At 37.0% G+C, this 14,581-nt stretch overlaps 1 protein-coding gene across 3 annotated transcripts in view; it reads left to right on the top strand.

The window, feature by feature from the left end:
- The window catches only part of LOC122912538 (prolylcarboxypeptidase), a 72,126-nt gene that overhangs the window by 26,542 nt on the left and 31,003 nt on the right, over nt 1-14,581 (top strand). For all 3 annotated transcript variants that reach the window (XM_044258438.1, XM_044258437.1, XM_044258439.1), the window contains exon 3: nt 11,107-11,247. In XM_044258438.1, coding sequence (XP_044114373.1) covers nt 11,107-11,247 — 141 coding nt within the window. The remainder of the gene's footprint in view (nt 1-11,106; nt 11,248-14,581) is intronic.

Consider the following 14,581-nt stretch of genomic DNA (forward strand, 5'->3'; position numbering starts at 1 on the left):
TTTACCCTAGTCCTTCTGTCAGCCTCTTTATGGAATTCACATTCTAGTTTTATCCAGCTGTTAAATGTCTCTATTCCGACGCCTGGGATGTGAACCTCTGCTGAAGCCCACCTATAACTAGGCAGGTTGTTGTGCCTGCAGATTCAGTTCTTTCTTGCATGTCATACTTTTACTTCTGTCTTCAAATTGTTAGAACACTATGCTCTTCTAATAGCCCTGCCTCTGACTTGACTGGTTAAAAAAGTAAAGGTGTGATGTAAGAGGCATTTTAGCTAGGACCCCTTTAGTTTCTTCCCTTTCCACCTGGAAATGTAACTCCTGCACCCATCTGTTACCCAGTGGAGGAGAAATTCCTCTGTCTGTCCAAGTTAAATCCCTCCATCTTTGCTGTTGACCCCATTCTGTCTTGCCTCCTTAGAATCCCCCCCTGCCTCACAAAATGCCTCCTTACCTATAGTTTCAGTCATTCCCTCTAATTTTTTGCTCGTGGGCATGATACCTCTTACGTGTTTCTTCCTTCTTTATAAAACTCTGTTGAGAAAATGTATCTTACACTGATCAAATCAACATTTTATAGCATATTCAGGTTTACCAAACACCAGAATGCTGCTGAATGAGCCCTTATGATATACATTTTACAGGAAGCTGTCATTCAGGTTAGATAAACTGTGCACTCGCTGGAATCTACACCTTTAGATCCTTTTCAGCCCTAAAAACTGTGACTATACCTTGTCAAAAGGCCAAGTGTATTTTAATTTAATACTTCAGTAAAATGCTGATTAGTTTTTCCACTGCCCCTCCATACAGATGCTGGCCTTTGGTCTATATTAATTTCAGTTATTTATCATCCTGTTTCTGCTCCCAGTAAAGGGCATGCAGTTCCTGTGTCCTCAACAGCCTGTATAAGCCTAAACTGTTACAAGTTGGTTTTAGATTGATTTTACGCTTGGGTTTTTCCCTTAGGCATGTGATTTGTCACTGGGCAAAAGACACAGCAAACCTACAGTCTTGTGCTCCTTTTCCAAAGTCAGTAACAGACCCATGCAATAAATGAACCTGCACAAACTTACTTTTGGACACTTTGACCTCCGTTCTCATTATTTTGAATCATTCTGGTCTCTGAAACAATGTTGGGTCTCATTTTATACTAATAGCAGAGCTAGGATGTATGTATGCCATTATTCATTCTCTGTATATTCACTGATCTTCTATTATGTGCCAGACATTTTACTAATCACTGGAGATTTAGTGGGCAAACCAGATAAAAGTCTTTGCCTCATTAGACTCTATTTGTAGTGAACCAGTTTCGTTCAATGTTGGTTTAGAGAGGCAAGCTCAAATTTCAGTTAGGTTTCTCTTGATAGATTTCCTTATCTACATCTGGAGGCAGTCTGATGAATATCATCTTATCTCCTATTTCTTCCCTTCATAAACCATATACCTCCTGCCAAAAAACAGCAGTAGTTCCTGAATATGCTTGTTCTGCATAGCTTTTATCTTGCTCCCTTTGCTTGAAATGCTCTTCTGTTTCTTTTGTACCTGAAAAAAAAACTGTTACTCCTTAGGGTTCAGCTCAGATATTCCCTCCTTGGTGAAGCCTTACAGGATTGCCTCAGGCAGGATGGTAATTTCCTCTTTTGAGCTCTCACAGCGCTTTGTAGAACTTAACCATACTCTATCCTGTGATTGTTTATTAGTGTGTTCACCACTTTTGCTAAATTGGAGAGATGGAATTCTGTCTTACTTCCCTTAATGTGTGTCATTTAATGAGTACTCAATACACATGTTTTTATTTTTATTTTTATTTTATTTTATTTTTTTAATACACATTTTTAAATAAAGGAAAAATGTCCTATAGATGTGATTTTAATGCAGCATAATTTACATATGATTATAGTGAAGTAGAAATGTAAATATACATACATCATAAAATAATACATATACCTTAAAGGAAATTTAAAGGTTTATAAGTCTATTTTGTTGATTATCTTATACATATAGAAAAATGCACTGTCCTAATTCTAGAATCCTCTCATTATCTTTTAGATACTTTTCCCCTAAGAAGAGTAACCACTATTCTTTTTTTTTTCCCTAGTTAATTTTTATTTGTCTTGGAACACATAAAATAACAAGTTTTTATGATATAAAATGAAAAAATATTAAAATATGTGGTTAAATATTGTAATGGTAAAACAAATGACAATTTTTTAAAAAAAATTAAGTTCTTACTAAAAAAAACCAAAACAAAACAAAAACAAAAAAAAATTAAGTTCTTTACTTCCATTTTTAGAATTTTTTTGGTAAGGGATATATACGATGTTATGGTGGTTAAACAACCAAATTTTATTTTATTTTTTATTTTTTTATTATGTTCAGTTAGTCACTCTATAGTATATAATTAGTTTTTGATGTAATGTTAAGTGATTCATTAGTTAAGTATAACACTCAGTGCTCATCATAACATGTGCCCTCCTCAATAGTCTCCACCCTGTTACCCCCTCCCAGGACCCCTCCTCCCCTCTGAAATCCCCAGATTGTTTCTCAGAGTCCATAGCCTCTCATGGTTCATCTCCCTCTCTGATTTGTCTCCCTCCCCTCCGCTGTGGTCCTCCGTGCTATTGCTTAGGTTCCACGTATGAGTGAAAACATTTGATAATTATCTTCTCTGCTTGACTTACTTTCCGTAACATAAACCCCTCAAGTTCCATCCATGTTGATGTAAATGGTGGGTATTCATGGTTTCTGATGGCTGAATAATATCCCATTGTATATATATACCACATCTTTATCCATTCATCTGTTGAAGGGCATGGAGCATCTCGGTTCCTTCCACAGTTTGGTCTTGTGGACACTGCTGCTATGAACATTAGGGTGCACATGCTCGTTCTTTTCACTACGTCTCTATCTTTGGAGTAGGTACGTAATGCAGTTCTGGGTCACAGGGTAGCTCTATTCTTAACACCTTTTTTTGGAGAAGTGTCTGTTCATGTCTTCTGCCCATTTTTCGAGTGGGTTATTAGTTTTCTGAGTGTTGAGTTTGAGAAATTCTTTATAGCTCTTAAGAGTAACCACTGTTCTGCACAGCATAAATTTTTTAACTCTTATAAAATAATCATGAATGCCGTATTTTAATTATGCAAATATATATATATATATAAGAGAGATTTAAAGTAATTAGCATCTCTGTATCTCGTTTTTTTTTTTTTCCCCCTTAAGAGTTTGGACTTAAGGGGCCCCTGAGTGGCTCAGTGGGTTAAAGTCTCTGCCTTTGGCTCAGGTTATGATCTCAGGGTCTTAGGATGGAGCCCTGAGTTGGGCTCTGTGTTTGGCAGGGAGCCTGCTTCCCTTGCGCGCGCTCTCTCTCTCTCTCTCTCTGCCTGCCTCTCTGCCTACTTGTGATCTCTGTCAAATAAATCAAATAAAAAAAAAATAAAATCTTTAAAAGAAAAAGAGTTTGGACTTAAGATCGAATCTGAAATTTTTAGGAGTCTAATATAATATTTAAAACTTAATGGCCTTTCCCCCTTCTTATACAACAGCGCCCTCTGACGGTGTAACATTTCCTAAAATTTATGTATTTAGTGATCACTGCAGCACTTTGTAATTTGAGAATTTAAACTGTGGCCAGGTAATTCTAGAGGTGCAAAGCTTCCTAAAGCCATTGAGAGTTGATCATGTGATTTATTGATCATGTGGTGCTTTGTGAAAGCCAGCAGATGATGCCAGAACCTTCATCTGATGCAATACTTCAGTGTTGTTTGACAAAACATGTTATTTCTTGATTTACTGTAATTTTCTGATGCTTCAAGGGCAGGATATCCTTACGTTTGTTTTAGCAGTAGAGCAGAGAGTATTTTGTGTTTGTAGAATTTTGGTAATTTTGAGTCAGGGGCCCACGGTCTTTAGTCAGAGGAAAAGGGAGTTACTGAGCATTGCACCGTTCCTGGAGAGGGTGCATGAGTAGCCCGTATTCTTGACAATCATATACTATTTTTTCAAATGTAATTAGATGCTGTTGTGTACTCATTTATACCGGTATTAAGTTTATATTAGCTTCTCTAGTGTATTTTTTCAAGCATGGACTATTAAAATAGAATATGTATGCAAACTCTAACATTAATAATAAGAGAAGTTCATACATAAAATTGTGAGGAACCACTGATTAGAATTGAACTGCATCCATTTAATAATTATTTATAAAGTATCTTATGTAGGTATGCTGTGGTAGTTATTGTGTTCTTGCCTTTCTAACTATTATTTTATAAATATAGGAGGCTGGATAGTCTAACTTTTTTCTACAATGGACTCTCCCATATCACTTATTTTCTCCCCTTCCTTTGTCATTTTCTCTTCAAATAAATAATTTATTTCTAATAGTCTCCTTTTTAAGATTAGGGGCAGGTTACCAAAAAAGTATAGATGGAGGGAATATAGTTCTCTCTCCTGGTTAATATGGACAGAAGGGTGTGTGCAAAACAGTGTCATACTACAGAGAATGATGGTTTTCATTTGAAGAGTATACCTGAGGAAACTTCTCCTTTCCTTGTTAAAATGGAAACTACACGTGGTAAGGTTGGCAATGAAGAAAACATCCCTGTGGGAAGAGAAGGACAATCCTGTCTCTTAGACTTAGATTCTTCTTGGTGGGATTTGGTTCATTTCCTTTGTCACTACCGTACTATCCTCGAGGGATACTGTTGCCCTTTTAATTCTTGAAATCACATTTTCTTTCCAGTCCTCTTTTCATAATACAGACAAGCATATGCAGAACATTTAAGCAGGATTTTCACAAGGAAATACCAACTCATAAGATATGGTTTACTCTCCCTTCTTGTTTTAGCTTTGGGCTATTTCTGTATGAGGGATAACTTAACTTAGTAGGACTCCACTTACAGATACTTGCCCTTCTGCAGCTATAGACCTGTGGTTTGCCTAAACCTTACCTTCCAGGTTTTGATTCCTTCCTTGAAAACTTGTATCCTTCTAACATGAGGGTGTCTCCCCTTCAGGGGAGATCAACCTTGCCTAGAAACAATGTGTCTCCATTTAGGAATTCTAATGGAATGTAATGCCACACTTGGAATACAGGACATACATATCAAGTGGAAGAAAGTGGGTCTGTCTTCTTTTTAGCATCTTTGGATTAGAATTGGGAACAAGAGAGCCGTCTTTCAAGGTACTTTGATTTACTGGCGGTGGAACTCTTTTTTTTTTTTTTTTTTTTCTTTTTCTGTGTACCTCTGAGTATACTTTTCCTATCTCTAGTAAAATTTCAGTTAGCTATGATCATATATCTGGGTTTGTAAGTTAAACTAACTGTAATACTGAGTTTTCTAAAATGAAAAGCTCCTGAGTAAGAGTGTGATTTTTTTATTTTGTTTTTTTATTAGTGCCTAATTAAATGAGTTAAAAATAGTTGTATAGTAACAGTTACTAAGTTAGGCCAGTGAAAAGACCAATATTCCACATTTTCTTCAATTTAACTGTTAGTAAATGGCGGGGAGTATGTCCTTCATTTTACAAATTTGGAGAAAGATGCTCTAGTGTTTCCTGTTTAAGGTTAAAGTTGGTAGTCAGCTCCCTGCAATACTGTCTTACAGTGAAAAATGGGGGGTTTGTTGGAGGTGGGATTGGGTAGGGGATAAAAGTGTGTGAAAAAATTGTATTTGAGGGGCACCTGGGTGGCTCAGTTGTTTAAATGTCTGCCTTTGGCTCAGGTCATGATCCCAGGACCCTGGGACTGAGCCCCACATTGGGCTCTCTGCTCTGTGGGGAGCCTGCTTCTCTCTTTCACTCTGCCTGCTGCTCCCTGTTTATGCTCTCCCTCTCTCTCTGTCAAATTAATAGATAGAATCTTAAAAAAAAATTACATTTGATTTTTATTTATTAGTTATGTTATCTTGGGCAAATTATCCGCCTTTCTAAGTGTCGGCACCTTTTTATAAAACTAGTGTAATGTAAGTGCCCCAGAGGGTAACTGCGGGGAGGACATGATCTTTATAAGGCACCAGCGTGGTGCCAGGTGTGTAGTTCATGCTCTGTGTTATTTGCATTCCCTTCTCCCCTGTGTCATGTTAGTGTTACACAGGTTAGTGTAATGTTCTCATGGACTTTTCTGGATATGAACTTTATTCTTGAATAGTTTTGAAGTTAATGAAAATAATTAATTTTGCTGCAGTATATTTTATTTAAAGGATGTTCTCTTTGTTCCTTTTTGCCTACACATTCTGACAGATCTCTTCTCTACAAGGTGAAGGAGAGAGTATTTCTTGAAATTTCTTGGACTGCATTTTAGAAAGGACTAGTTTATGTGACTAGAGGTGTGTTTCTTTTTTGAGGTCATGTTTTATTGCTTCTACAGCACTATTATTTATTTTAGTTATTTCAATAAACCAAATTGCAAAAATAATTACAAGTTCCACCTCTTCCTCTAACTTGTGACCTTGGCAAAGTCACTTGATGTCCTTGAGTGCAGTTTCTTCAGTTGAATGACACAGAGCAAATGGTTTATAAAGCCCTTGTCCCTTTTTTTGTTGTGATTTATAGAATCTCTTTATTCAGGAACACAGAGCTGAAAGTGGTATGTGGGTCCCAGTTCTCAACGGCAGAGGGCACACTGCCCCTAGTGTGCGAAGCTGTTAGTTATTGGAAGCTATCTGCAGTTATGTAGCCTGAAATTGATGTTCTTGATCATAGGAAGGAGCCAAGAAAATTCCCTAAACTAATGTTTTGCAAAGAAGATTTCATGGCCTGTTTTCTAACTATTTAATATTTAGGTGAAACACTTAAAAAAAAAAAAGGAGATTTTGACATTCTGGGGGTACTTCTTACGATTATATGAACTTCTTTTTTCTTTTGTAAAGAGCTTTATCATCTCCCTCCACCTTATTTACCCTATCTAAGTATTCTAAGCTTAGGGTGGTTTGCAAAGGGGATGGAGAGGAGAACTAACATTTATTGAGTCCTTACTGTATATTAGAAGCTATACCTAGCACTTTAGATACATTTTCTCTAATCCTCACAGCAATCCTTTAAATTGTGTGTTACTCTTATTTTATATAGGAAGATACTGGGCTCAGAGAGGTGAAGTGACTTGCCTGAGGTCTCACAATAGGGATTCAAGTGCAGGTCTATTAACTCTCAAACCTGCTTTCTTTCTACCATACCAGAGTTCCTTTTTTCTCCCAATTCAAACAATTAGGGCCAAATTATTAGGAGCAGGCATGGCCAGACAGTAGTCACACAAAGAAGTTTGACTTTCTCTTGTTCTAAAGTTTTGGTGACCCTTATAATTCTAGATAGAAGCTTTCCTCTGACAAGAGTTTTTTTACCATTTATGTTTAACATCCTATATATAAACACATACCCATGTTTTCAAATTTGAAACCTTTAAACTGGATTATTGAAATATTTTTTTTTGGTGGGCTACTTTTTAAGGGTATAGCAGTGTCGCATTTTACAAGAAGCCTGGGTTCTAAAGTCAGTAGGTAAGGTGAAAACCACTACAGTGGAATAATCTCTGAGAATCCCACGGTAAGGTGTCTTGTTAGAGAGCCATGTACCTCCTTTCTGTAGGTCCAGCACAGCTAGTCTTTCCTTCTTTGGTGAAACAGATCATGATTTTTCCTGTTGAGCTTCAAATGATGAGGCTGGCTTGTATTTGGGGGCCATGTTGGGTGGTAATGCACATCTTTAAACACCAGACTCTCATTCACCATGGTTTGATGCTTATAGTATTAGAGGTATTCCGAAACCTAGATCAAAAGAAAGAATAGCAGATTCATCTCCTATTTGAGGGCTTAGGCTTAGGCTAACTCAAAACTTCAGCTGTACATCAGCATCACAGACTACTGCATTCTACTCTCCACAGTTTCGGACTCAGTAGGTCTGGGATTCTGCCAGAGCATTTGCATTTTTAAGAGATTCTCAGGTGATGCTGATTCTGACTTGTAGGGACTTCGAATGGAGGACTGCTGTACTAATTGAATGGAGGCAAGTAGGATCACTTGTCTTCCCTCCACTGTCTCTCTTGCTCTCCATTTTTTTTAGGTGAATGGGTATACTTGAATTCATTTAAATTAAGTGTAGGTGTTATGGCTCAGCCAACACTTTATCCCATTGCCTGAAGCTTACATCTTGGCCCAGAACAGGAGCTTGGCGATTCAATAGATGCTTGTTGAATGAGTGATTGGTTATATATGTTAAACTAGCATATAAAATGGGAGGGATTTTTTAGCACATGGACATCATTATCATATGCCTGTTCTGTACAAACTTTATTTTCTCGAGGTAGGCAGATTTTGGATTAGAATAGCTTATATTTTAGGACTATGTGTAATGATGATCATGGTCATCAGAAAGTATACAGTTAGTGCAGTTTTGAGAAACTTGCATGTTTGGGACCTCTGGAATACTGTGAAGTAGATATGTGTGGGTAGATGGAACTAGGTATGAGGAGTCCCATCTGTTTTAGAAGGACCTAGGTAAGTCTTGCAGAGCTTGGTTTAGGTCTGAACCAGACAGTCTGAAGCAGCACTGGAGCAGCACTGAGGTACAGGTCTACCCCACACCAGATGCAGCAGTTTCACTTCTGTCTCCATAGTACTGGGGAAATGCAGCCCCATGATCCTAGAGGCTCAGTGGGACTCTGTACTGTGGATAACACTATAAATTTAGGTAGTTGCACATGAATATTTCATGTTGTAGGATTTGATAATTATATTTAAAATGGTGAGTTTATTAAGGGAAGGGTAAAAAAAATCACAAAATGTAAAGTTTGTTTTAAGCTTAAAACTATTGTCATTTTTATCATTTGGACATGGTTTATAGTAAGTCTTGCAAAGTCTCAGTGTCCTTTTTTTTTTCTCTTTCAGTATAAATTAAATTTTCTTCCTTTAAATTCATCTTACTTTTTTGTGCTGAAATATTTTCAGGTAAATTGCAGACAGCATGACATTCTATCTCTAAATCATTCAACGTACAGCTGTAAAAAACAAAAATGTTTACTTATGTAGCCACAATATGATCACTCCTAACAAAATTAATGAGTCATTAGTATTGTCTAATACCTAGTCCATATTCACATTAACCTAATTGTCCCTAAATTATCACTTCTTTGAACCAGAATACAACCTGGAATCATGCATTGCATCTGGGTATTTTGTTCCTTAAAGTTTAGTATTTATCATTACATTGCCTTACCATTGTCTTATCCCACGTTTGGATTTGTCTGATTGCTTATTCACAGTGTCTTTATTTTGTTCATCTACCTTGTGTATATCCTGTTCTGTACAAACAGGAAATTAGATCTAAAAGAAATCAGATCTGAAGGCTGGAAAAAGTTACAAGTTGAACATTTTTGGCAGGATTTTATTATAGGTGAAATTTGGTGATATTTGCTTTTCTTGTACCACCTGAGGAAGTGCATAATCCATGCCTGGCCCGCTGGTAGTGATGCTAATTTCGATCAGTAGATTGAGGTGATGACAGTCTGATCCTTCCATTGTAAAATTACATTTTGTGGGACGCCTGGGTGGCGCAGTTGGTTGGACGACTGCCTTTGGCTCAGAGCGTGATCCTGGAGTCCCGGGATCGAGTCCCACATCAGGCTCCCAGCTCCATGGGGAGTCTGCTTCGCTCTCTGACCTTCTCCTCGCTCATGCTCTCTCTCACTGTCTCTCTCTCAAATAAATAAATAAAATCTTTAAAAAAAAAAATAAATAAAATAAAATTACATTTTGTTATGTGACAAGAAGGTACTCTCCATGGTGTTACTTTGGTCCTAATACAAATCTTCGTTTCCCTGTCATTCATTTTCCTAATGTTTTTAATACCATGTGGTAATTTTTGCCCAAATCAGTAACTTCATAAGGGTTTGCAAAACTCATTTGTCTAATTTTGTCATTCCTTCTGCTTTAGCTGACATTTAATTGAACACAGCTCTTTTTCATTAACTGGGACTATTTGATATTTTGAAACACAATTCCACTGGAAAGGGAGGTTAAATGTTGAGTTTTTTATTTTTGTATTCCCAATTTCTAAGTTGGTTTAATAGGCACCTTAAGTGGTGACAAATGACTATATATTTTGTTTTTTCTTTTTTGATATCCTTCTGAACTAGTAGATTTTTGTGAATTGAATGTTTCAATCAGCTAATGAAAATACAGATGGTAAGGGATATCTGTATTTTTTAAAAGATTTTATTTATTTCAGAGTGAATGGTCACATAAGCAGGGGGAGTGGCAGAGGGAATGGGATAAGCAGACTCCCCACTGAGCAGGGCCATCCCAGGTGCTGGGGATCCGACCTGAGTGGAAAGTAGATGCTCAATCAGCTGAGCCATCCAGGCGCCCCAGGGATATATGTATTTTAAAAGTTAATGGATTCGAATCTCTGTTTCCAGTTCTGTTTTAATTACTGTTTTTTAAATACCTCCTTTATAATTGTTATCTCTTCTCTTACACTGAAAATTCTCTTACACTGTTTTTTATTGTTGTTGTTTTTTAAAGATTTTATTTATTTATTTGAGAGAGAGAGAGAGAGAGCGCGCGCGCTTGCACACAGTGGGGTAGAGGGGTAGAAGGAGAGGGAGAAACAGACTCCCTGCTGAGCCAGGAGCCCACACAGGGCACAATCCTAGGACTGATCATTATCTGAGGCCTGAGCTGAAAGCAGATGCTTAACTGGCCAAGACATCCAGGAACCCCTGTTGGGTTTTGTTGTTGTTGTTGTTGTTGTTGTTTTAAGTAAGTTTCACACCCAGTATGGAGCATGAACTCATGACCCTGAGATCAAGAGTTACATGCTCTACCAAATGAGCCAGCCAGGTGCCCCTAACATTTTTTTATCTTACAGTATAAAGAAAGTAATTTCAAAATAACAGTGCCAGTATTACTACTGTGACTAAAATCAAATGAAGTTTAAAAAGTTTTGTGATTAGGTGTGGTGCACAATGAATTCTGGACCACTGAAAAGAAATTAAAAAAAAAGTTTTGTGGTTATTTTTGTAACATAGGTTGATCTTAATGGAAGAATAAACTTAATTACTTTTTTTGTTCTCATTAAATTACTCTCCTCTGAAATTTGTCTACTGTGTTTTTCTCTTAGGTTGACCATTTTGGATTTAGTGCTGATAAAACTTTTAAACAGCGGTACCTAATAGCTGATGCATACTGGAAGAAAAATGGTGGATCAATACTTTTCTACACTGGTAATGAAGGGGACATTACCTGGTTTTGTAATAATACGGTATGTGCAAATTCTTATGCTCAGTTTGCCTTTTATTATGGCAAACTGGAAAAAAATGTGTTTTGCTGTATGTATGACCAAGTATCATTGTAGCTAATTGTGAAGCTCTTTAGAAAATAACAGATAAAACTCACTAATAATAGAAAAATGGCAGAAGCATACAAGTGGGCAGATCACAAAAGATTGAATACAGATGTCCAATAAGCCTGTGTGTTCTGCCTTAAAGAATTATACATGAAAGTATTTTTGGATAGTTGAATTGTACATTTCTAAAAAATTTTGTCTTGATTCTAGAGTGAATAAGGATATGAGGGACATGGGAATAAGAATGTTATTGCAGAGGCATCTGGGTGGCCCAGTTAAGCATCGGTCTTCAGTCAGGTCATGTTCCTTGAGTCCTGGGATTGAGCCCTACATTGTGCGCCTTGCTCATCTGGAAGCCTGCTTCTCACTCTCCCTCTGCCTGCAGTTCCCCCTGCCTGTGCTGTCTCTCTGTCAAATAAATAAATAAAATCTTTTAAAAAATGTTACTGCATATAGGTTTTTTTGGTTTTTGTTTGTTTTGATTATGGTCAATGTAAATATAAACACAAGGGTGTGATTTTTGTTTGTTCAGTGTTGTGTATTCAGTCTAAAACTGTGCTAAGGGATATAATTGGTGCTCAATAAATATTTGTTAAATGAATAAATGGATAAAACCTAAACAAAGCCAGGGCAAATAAGAAAAAAAAAATGCAAGTTTGATTGTCAAATAGGATTTTAGCTTTCCTGTTCTATTTTTCTTATATTTGTGAGGGTTAAAAAATTGTATAGATGTCAGCTTGCTTCCCTGACTGTACATCCCATCATCTTTTATAATAACACTTAAATCCATTAACAACATTTAATTTGAAAGGAAGAAATTTTCCTTTTTTGTATTCCAAAACTGTGACTAGAAGATGTCAACTTCCTACCAAAAAGCTAGTCTGTGAATTACCTTAAAGTGAAGATTGAATTATATTTTCTCCACTGCCAATGTCTGGCAGTGGTGCCTAGTATTCAGGAGGTCTCAGTAAATGTGTGTTGAACTACACTGAATTGGAAGTAAAGATATGAACCCAATTAATCTGTTATTGGATTTCCCATTTCTGATTATTTCCTTAGGAATATTGAGTCTAAATATGTTAGTTGAAAATAAAGTAATTTCCTGAGAAATTAGATCTTAGGATGTCTGTTTTTCTTACATCAGTGACAAATGAAGTTAAGATTTATTTTCCATCAGATTCCTGCTTGCTTTTTCTATTGAACAACTGAGGCTGCTTTAGCTTTTTTTTCTTTCTCTTATGTGACTTCCTATTTATGCCAAGGCCATGGGGCAGCTTCTCCTGTCCAGTTATTTTTCCAGCTCCTCCCCCACTTCCTCCTCCTCTTCCTTTTTTTTTTTGAGAGAGAGAGAATAAATGGGAGGGTAGGAGGAAAGAGTGGAAGAGAGAGAATTTTAAGCAGGCTCCACATTCAGTGTAGAGCGCAACTTGGGGCTCAGTCTCATGACCCTGAGATCATGACCTCAGCTGAAATCAAGAGTCAGACACTTAAAAAAAAAATTAAAAATAAGAATAAATGAAAAAATTAAAAAAAATTTTAAAAGTCAGACACTTAACTGAGCCACCTGTGTGCTCCCTCCTTTTCTTTATAGAATTAATAAACAGGCAGCTGCTCCTCCCTCCACTGCTCTGACAGACACTGCAGCATAATTTCAGGCTTGCCTCAGAAGTGGTAGAGAGGAAGAGCCACTCAGTGTTGAAGCAATTCAGGAAGGGACTAAAGGTAGATCTTAGGAGGATCCCAGTTTTTTCCCAGCCCTAGACACATCCCTGTACATACTAAAATGTTCTGGTTGCATATTCATATATTCTGGACATTCATCTATTAACAGACAGTGTAGCAGAATGTCAGGAGTGATTAGACTGATTAGGACTGATAAGGATTGAATTCTTGTTTTACCATTATGCTTTGTGACTTTGGGTAGTTTCTTATTCTGTGCCTCAGTTTTCTTATGCGCTAAATGGGTATTTTAATAATCTGGTTCATAGAGTCGCTGTGAGGACTAAATAAGAATTAGGAACTTAGGACAATGCTATACTATTATTAAATGTTAATATATTACATGGACCTCTTCTGAAAAATACAAATACCCTGAAATAGATACAGGCAAATAATCACTTATTATAATGCATATCAGTTCACTTAAATTGCTTCCTTTAAAAGCCTGAGGTCAGCTCCCCAGAGGTGTGGCTATTTTGATAGATGATCCTTACCCTTAAGAAGCTCATAATCTGGTAGGGTAAGACATACATATAAGCAAATATTGCAACATGGTAATAGAGAGCTATGCCTAGCACGGTGGTGTTGAGAAGCGGGGAGTGATCAGCAGTGCCGGTGATCAGTAGGTAGAGGAGAGCATGCTTGAGCTGCCTTATTACAGAATCTGCAGATAAATGGCAGGGACTGGGCAACGTATTAAGAGAGAAAGTAAGGTTTATTGAAACCATCACAGATAACAGTTTAAATTCTCCATCAGCACATGCACGCAGATCTTTTAATTGTTCATTTATTGATCGAAATTAACAAAACCTTTTAGAAATTTCTTAGTTATTGGTAGGGAGCAGCAGTTCATTAAAAAACAAGAGTGTGCCCTACGAATGACAAATAGTTTTAATCTGTGCTAAATCTTAATCTAATCGATTGATGTTGGCTGCCTAGAGTGCTTTGTCAAGAAGAATTCTGAGGGCACCATTTGAGGTAAATGAAAAAAATGCAGTGATTGATTAATCACAAGCATTAAGTGTGGACATAAGGAGGTCAAACGCACTGGCTGATTGTGCTATGAAGCCAGCAAGCCAGTGTTCAGTTCTTGGCTCTGCCACTTTCTAGTTGTGTTGACTGTCATAGGATATTTAAACTACTGTGTCTCAGTGTCCCTGTCTCTAAAATGGGGATAATAAAAGTGCCTGTCTCCTAGATTGTTGTGATAATTAAGTGAATTACTTTATATGAAGTATTTAGAACAGTGCCTGACGCATTGTAAGCACTCAGCTATTACTGGCCTTTGTTAGCTACTGCTTATTTCCAAGCAAATAAGATAATATGGAACCCAAGGGAGTCCAGTATGCTTATTTTTATTGTTTTTTTTTTCTTTTATGTTGTGAATGTTTATGAGTAGGCAGGTAACTTAGACATCCTGAGTTCTTTCCTAGACTGGTACACAGGGCAATTTGAAGACTATTTTCAACACAATATTGATCCTACAGCTAGAGTGTTAGAATAAGGAGAGTTGGAATGACTGGTGTTTGAG

Source organism: Neovison vison, chromosome 7, assembly GCF_020171115.1.
Source record: "Neovison vison isolate M4711 chromosome 7, ASM_NN_V1, whole genome shotgun sequence".
NCBI lineage: Eukaryota > Metazoa > Chordata > Mammalia > Carnivora > Mustelidae > Neogale > Neogale vison.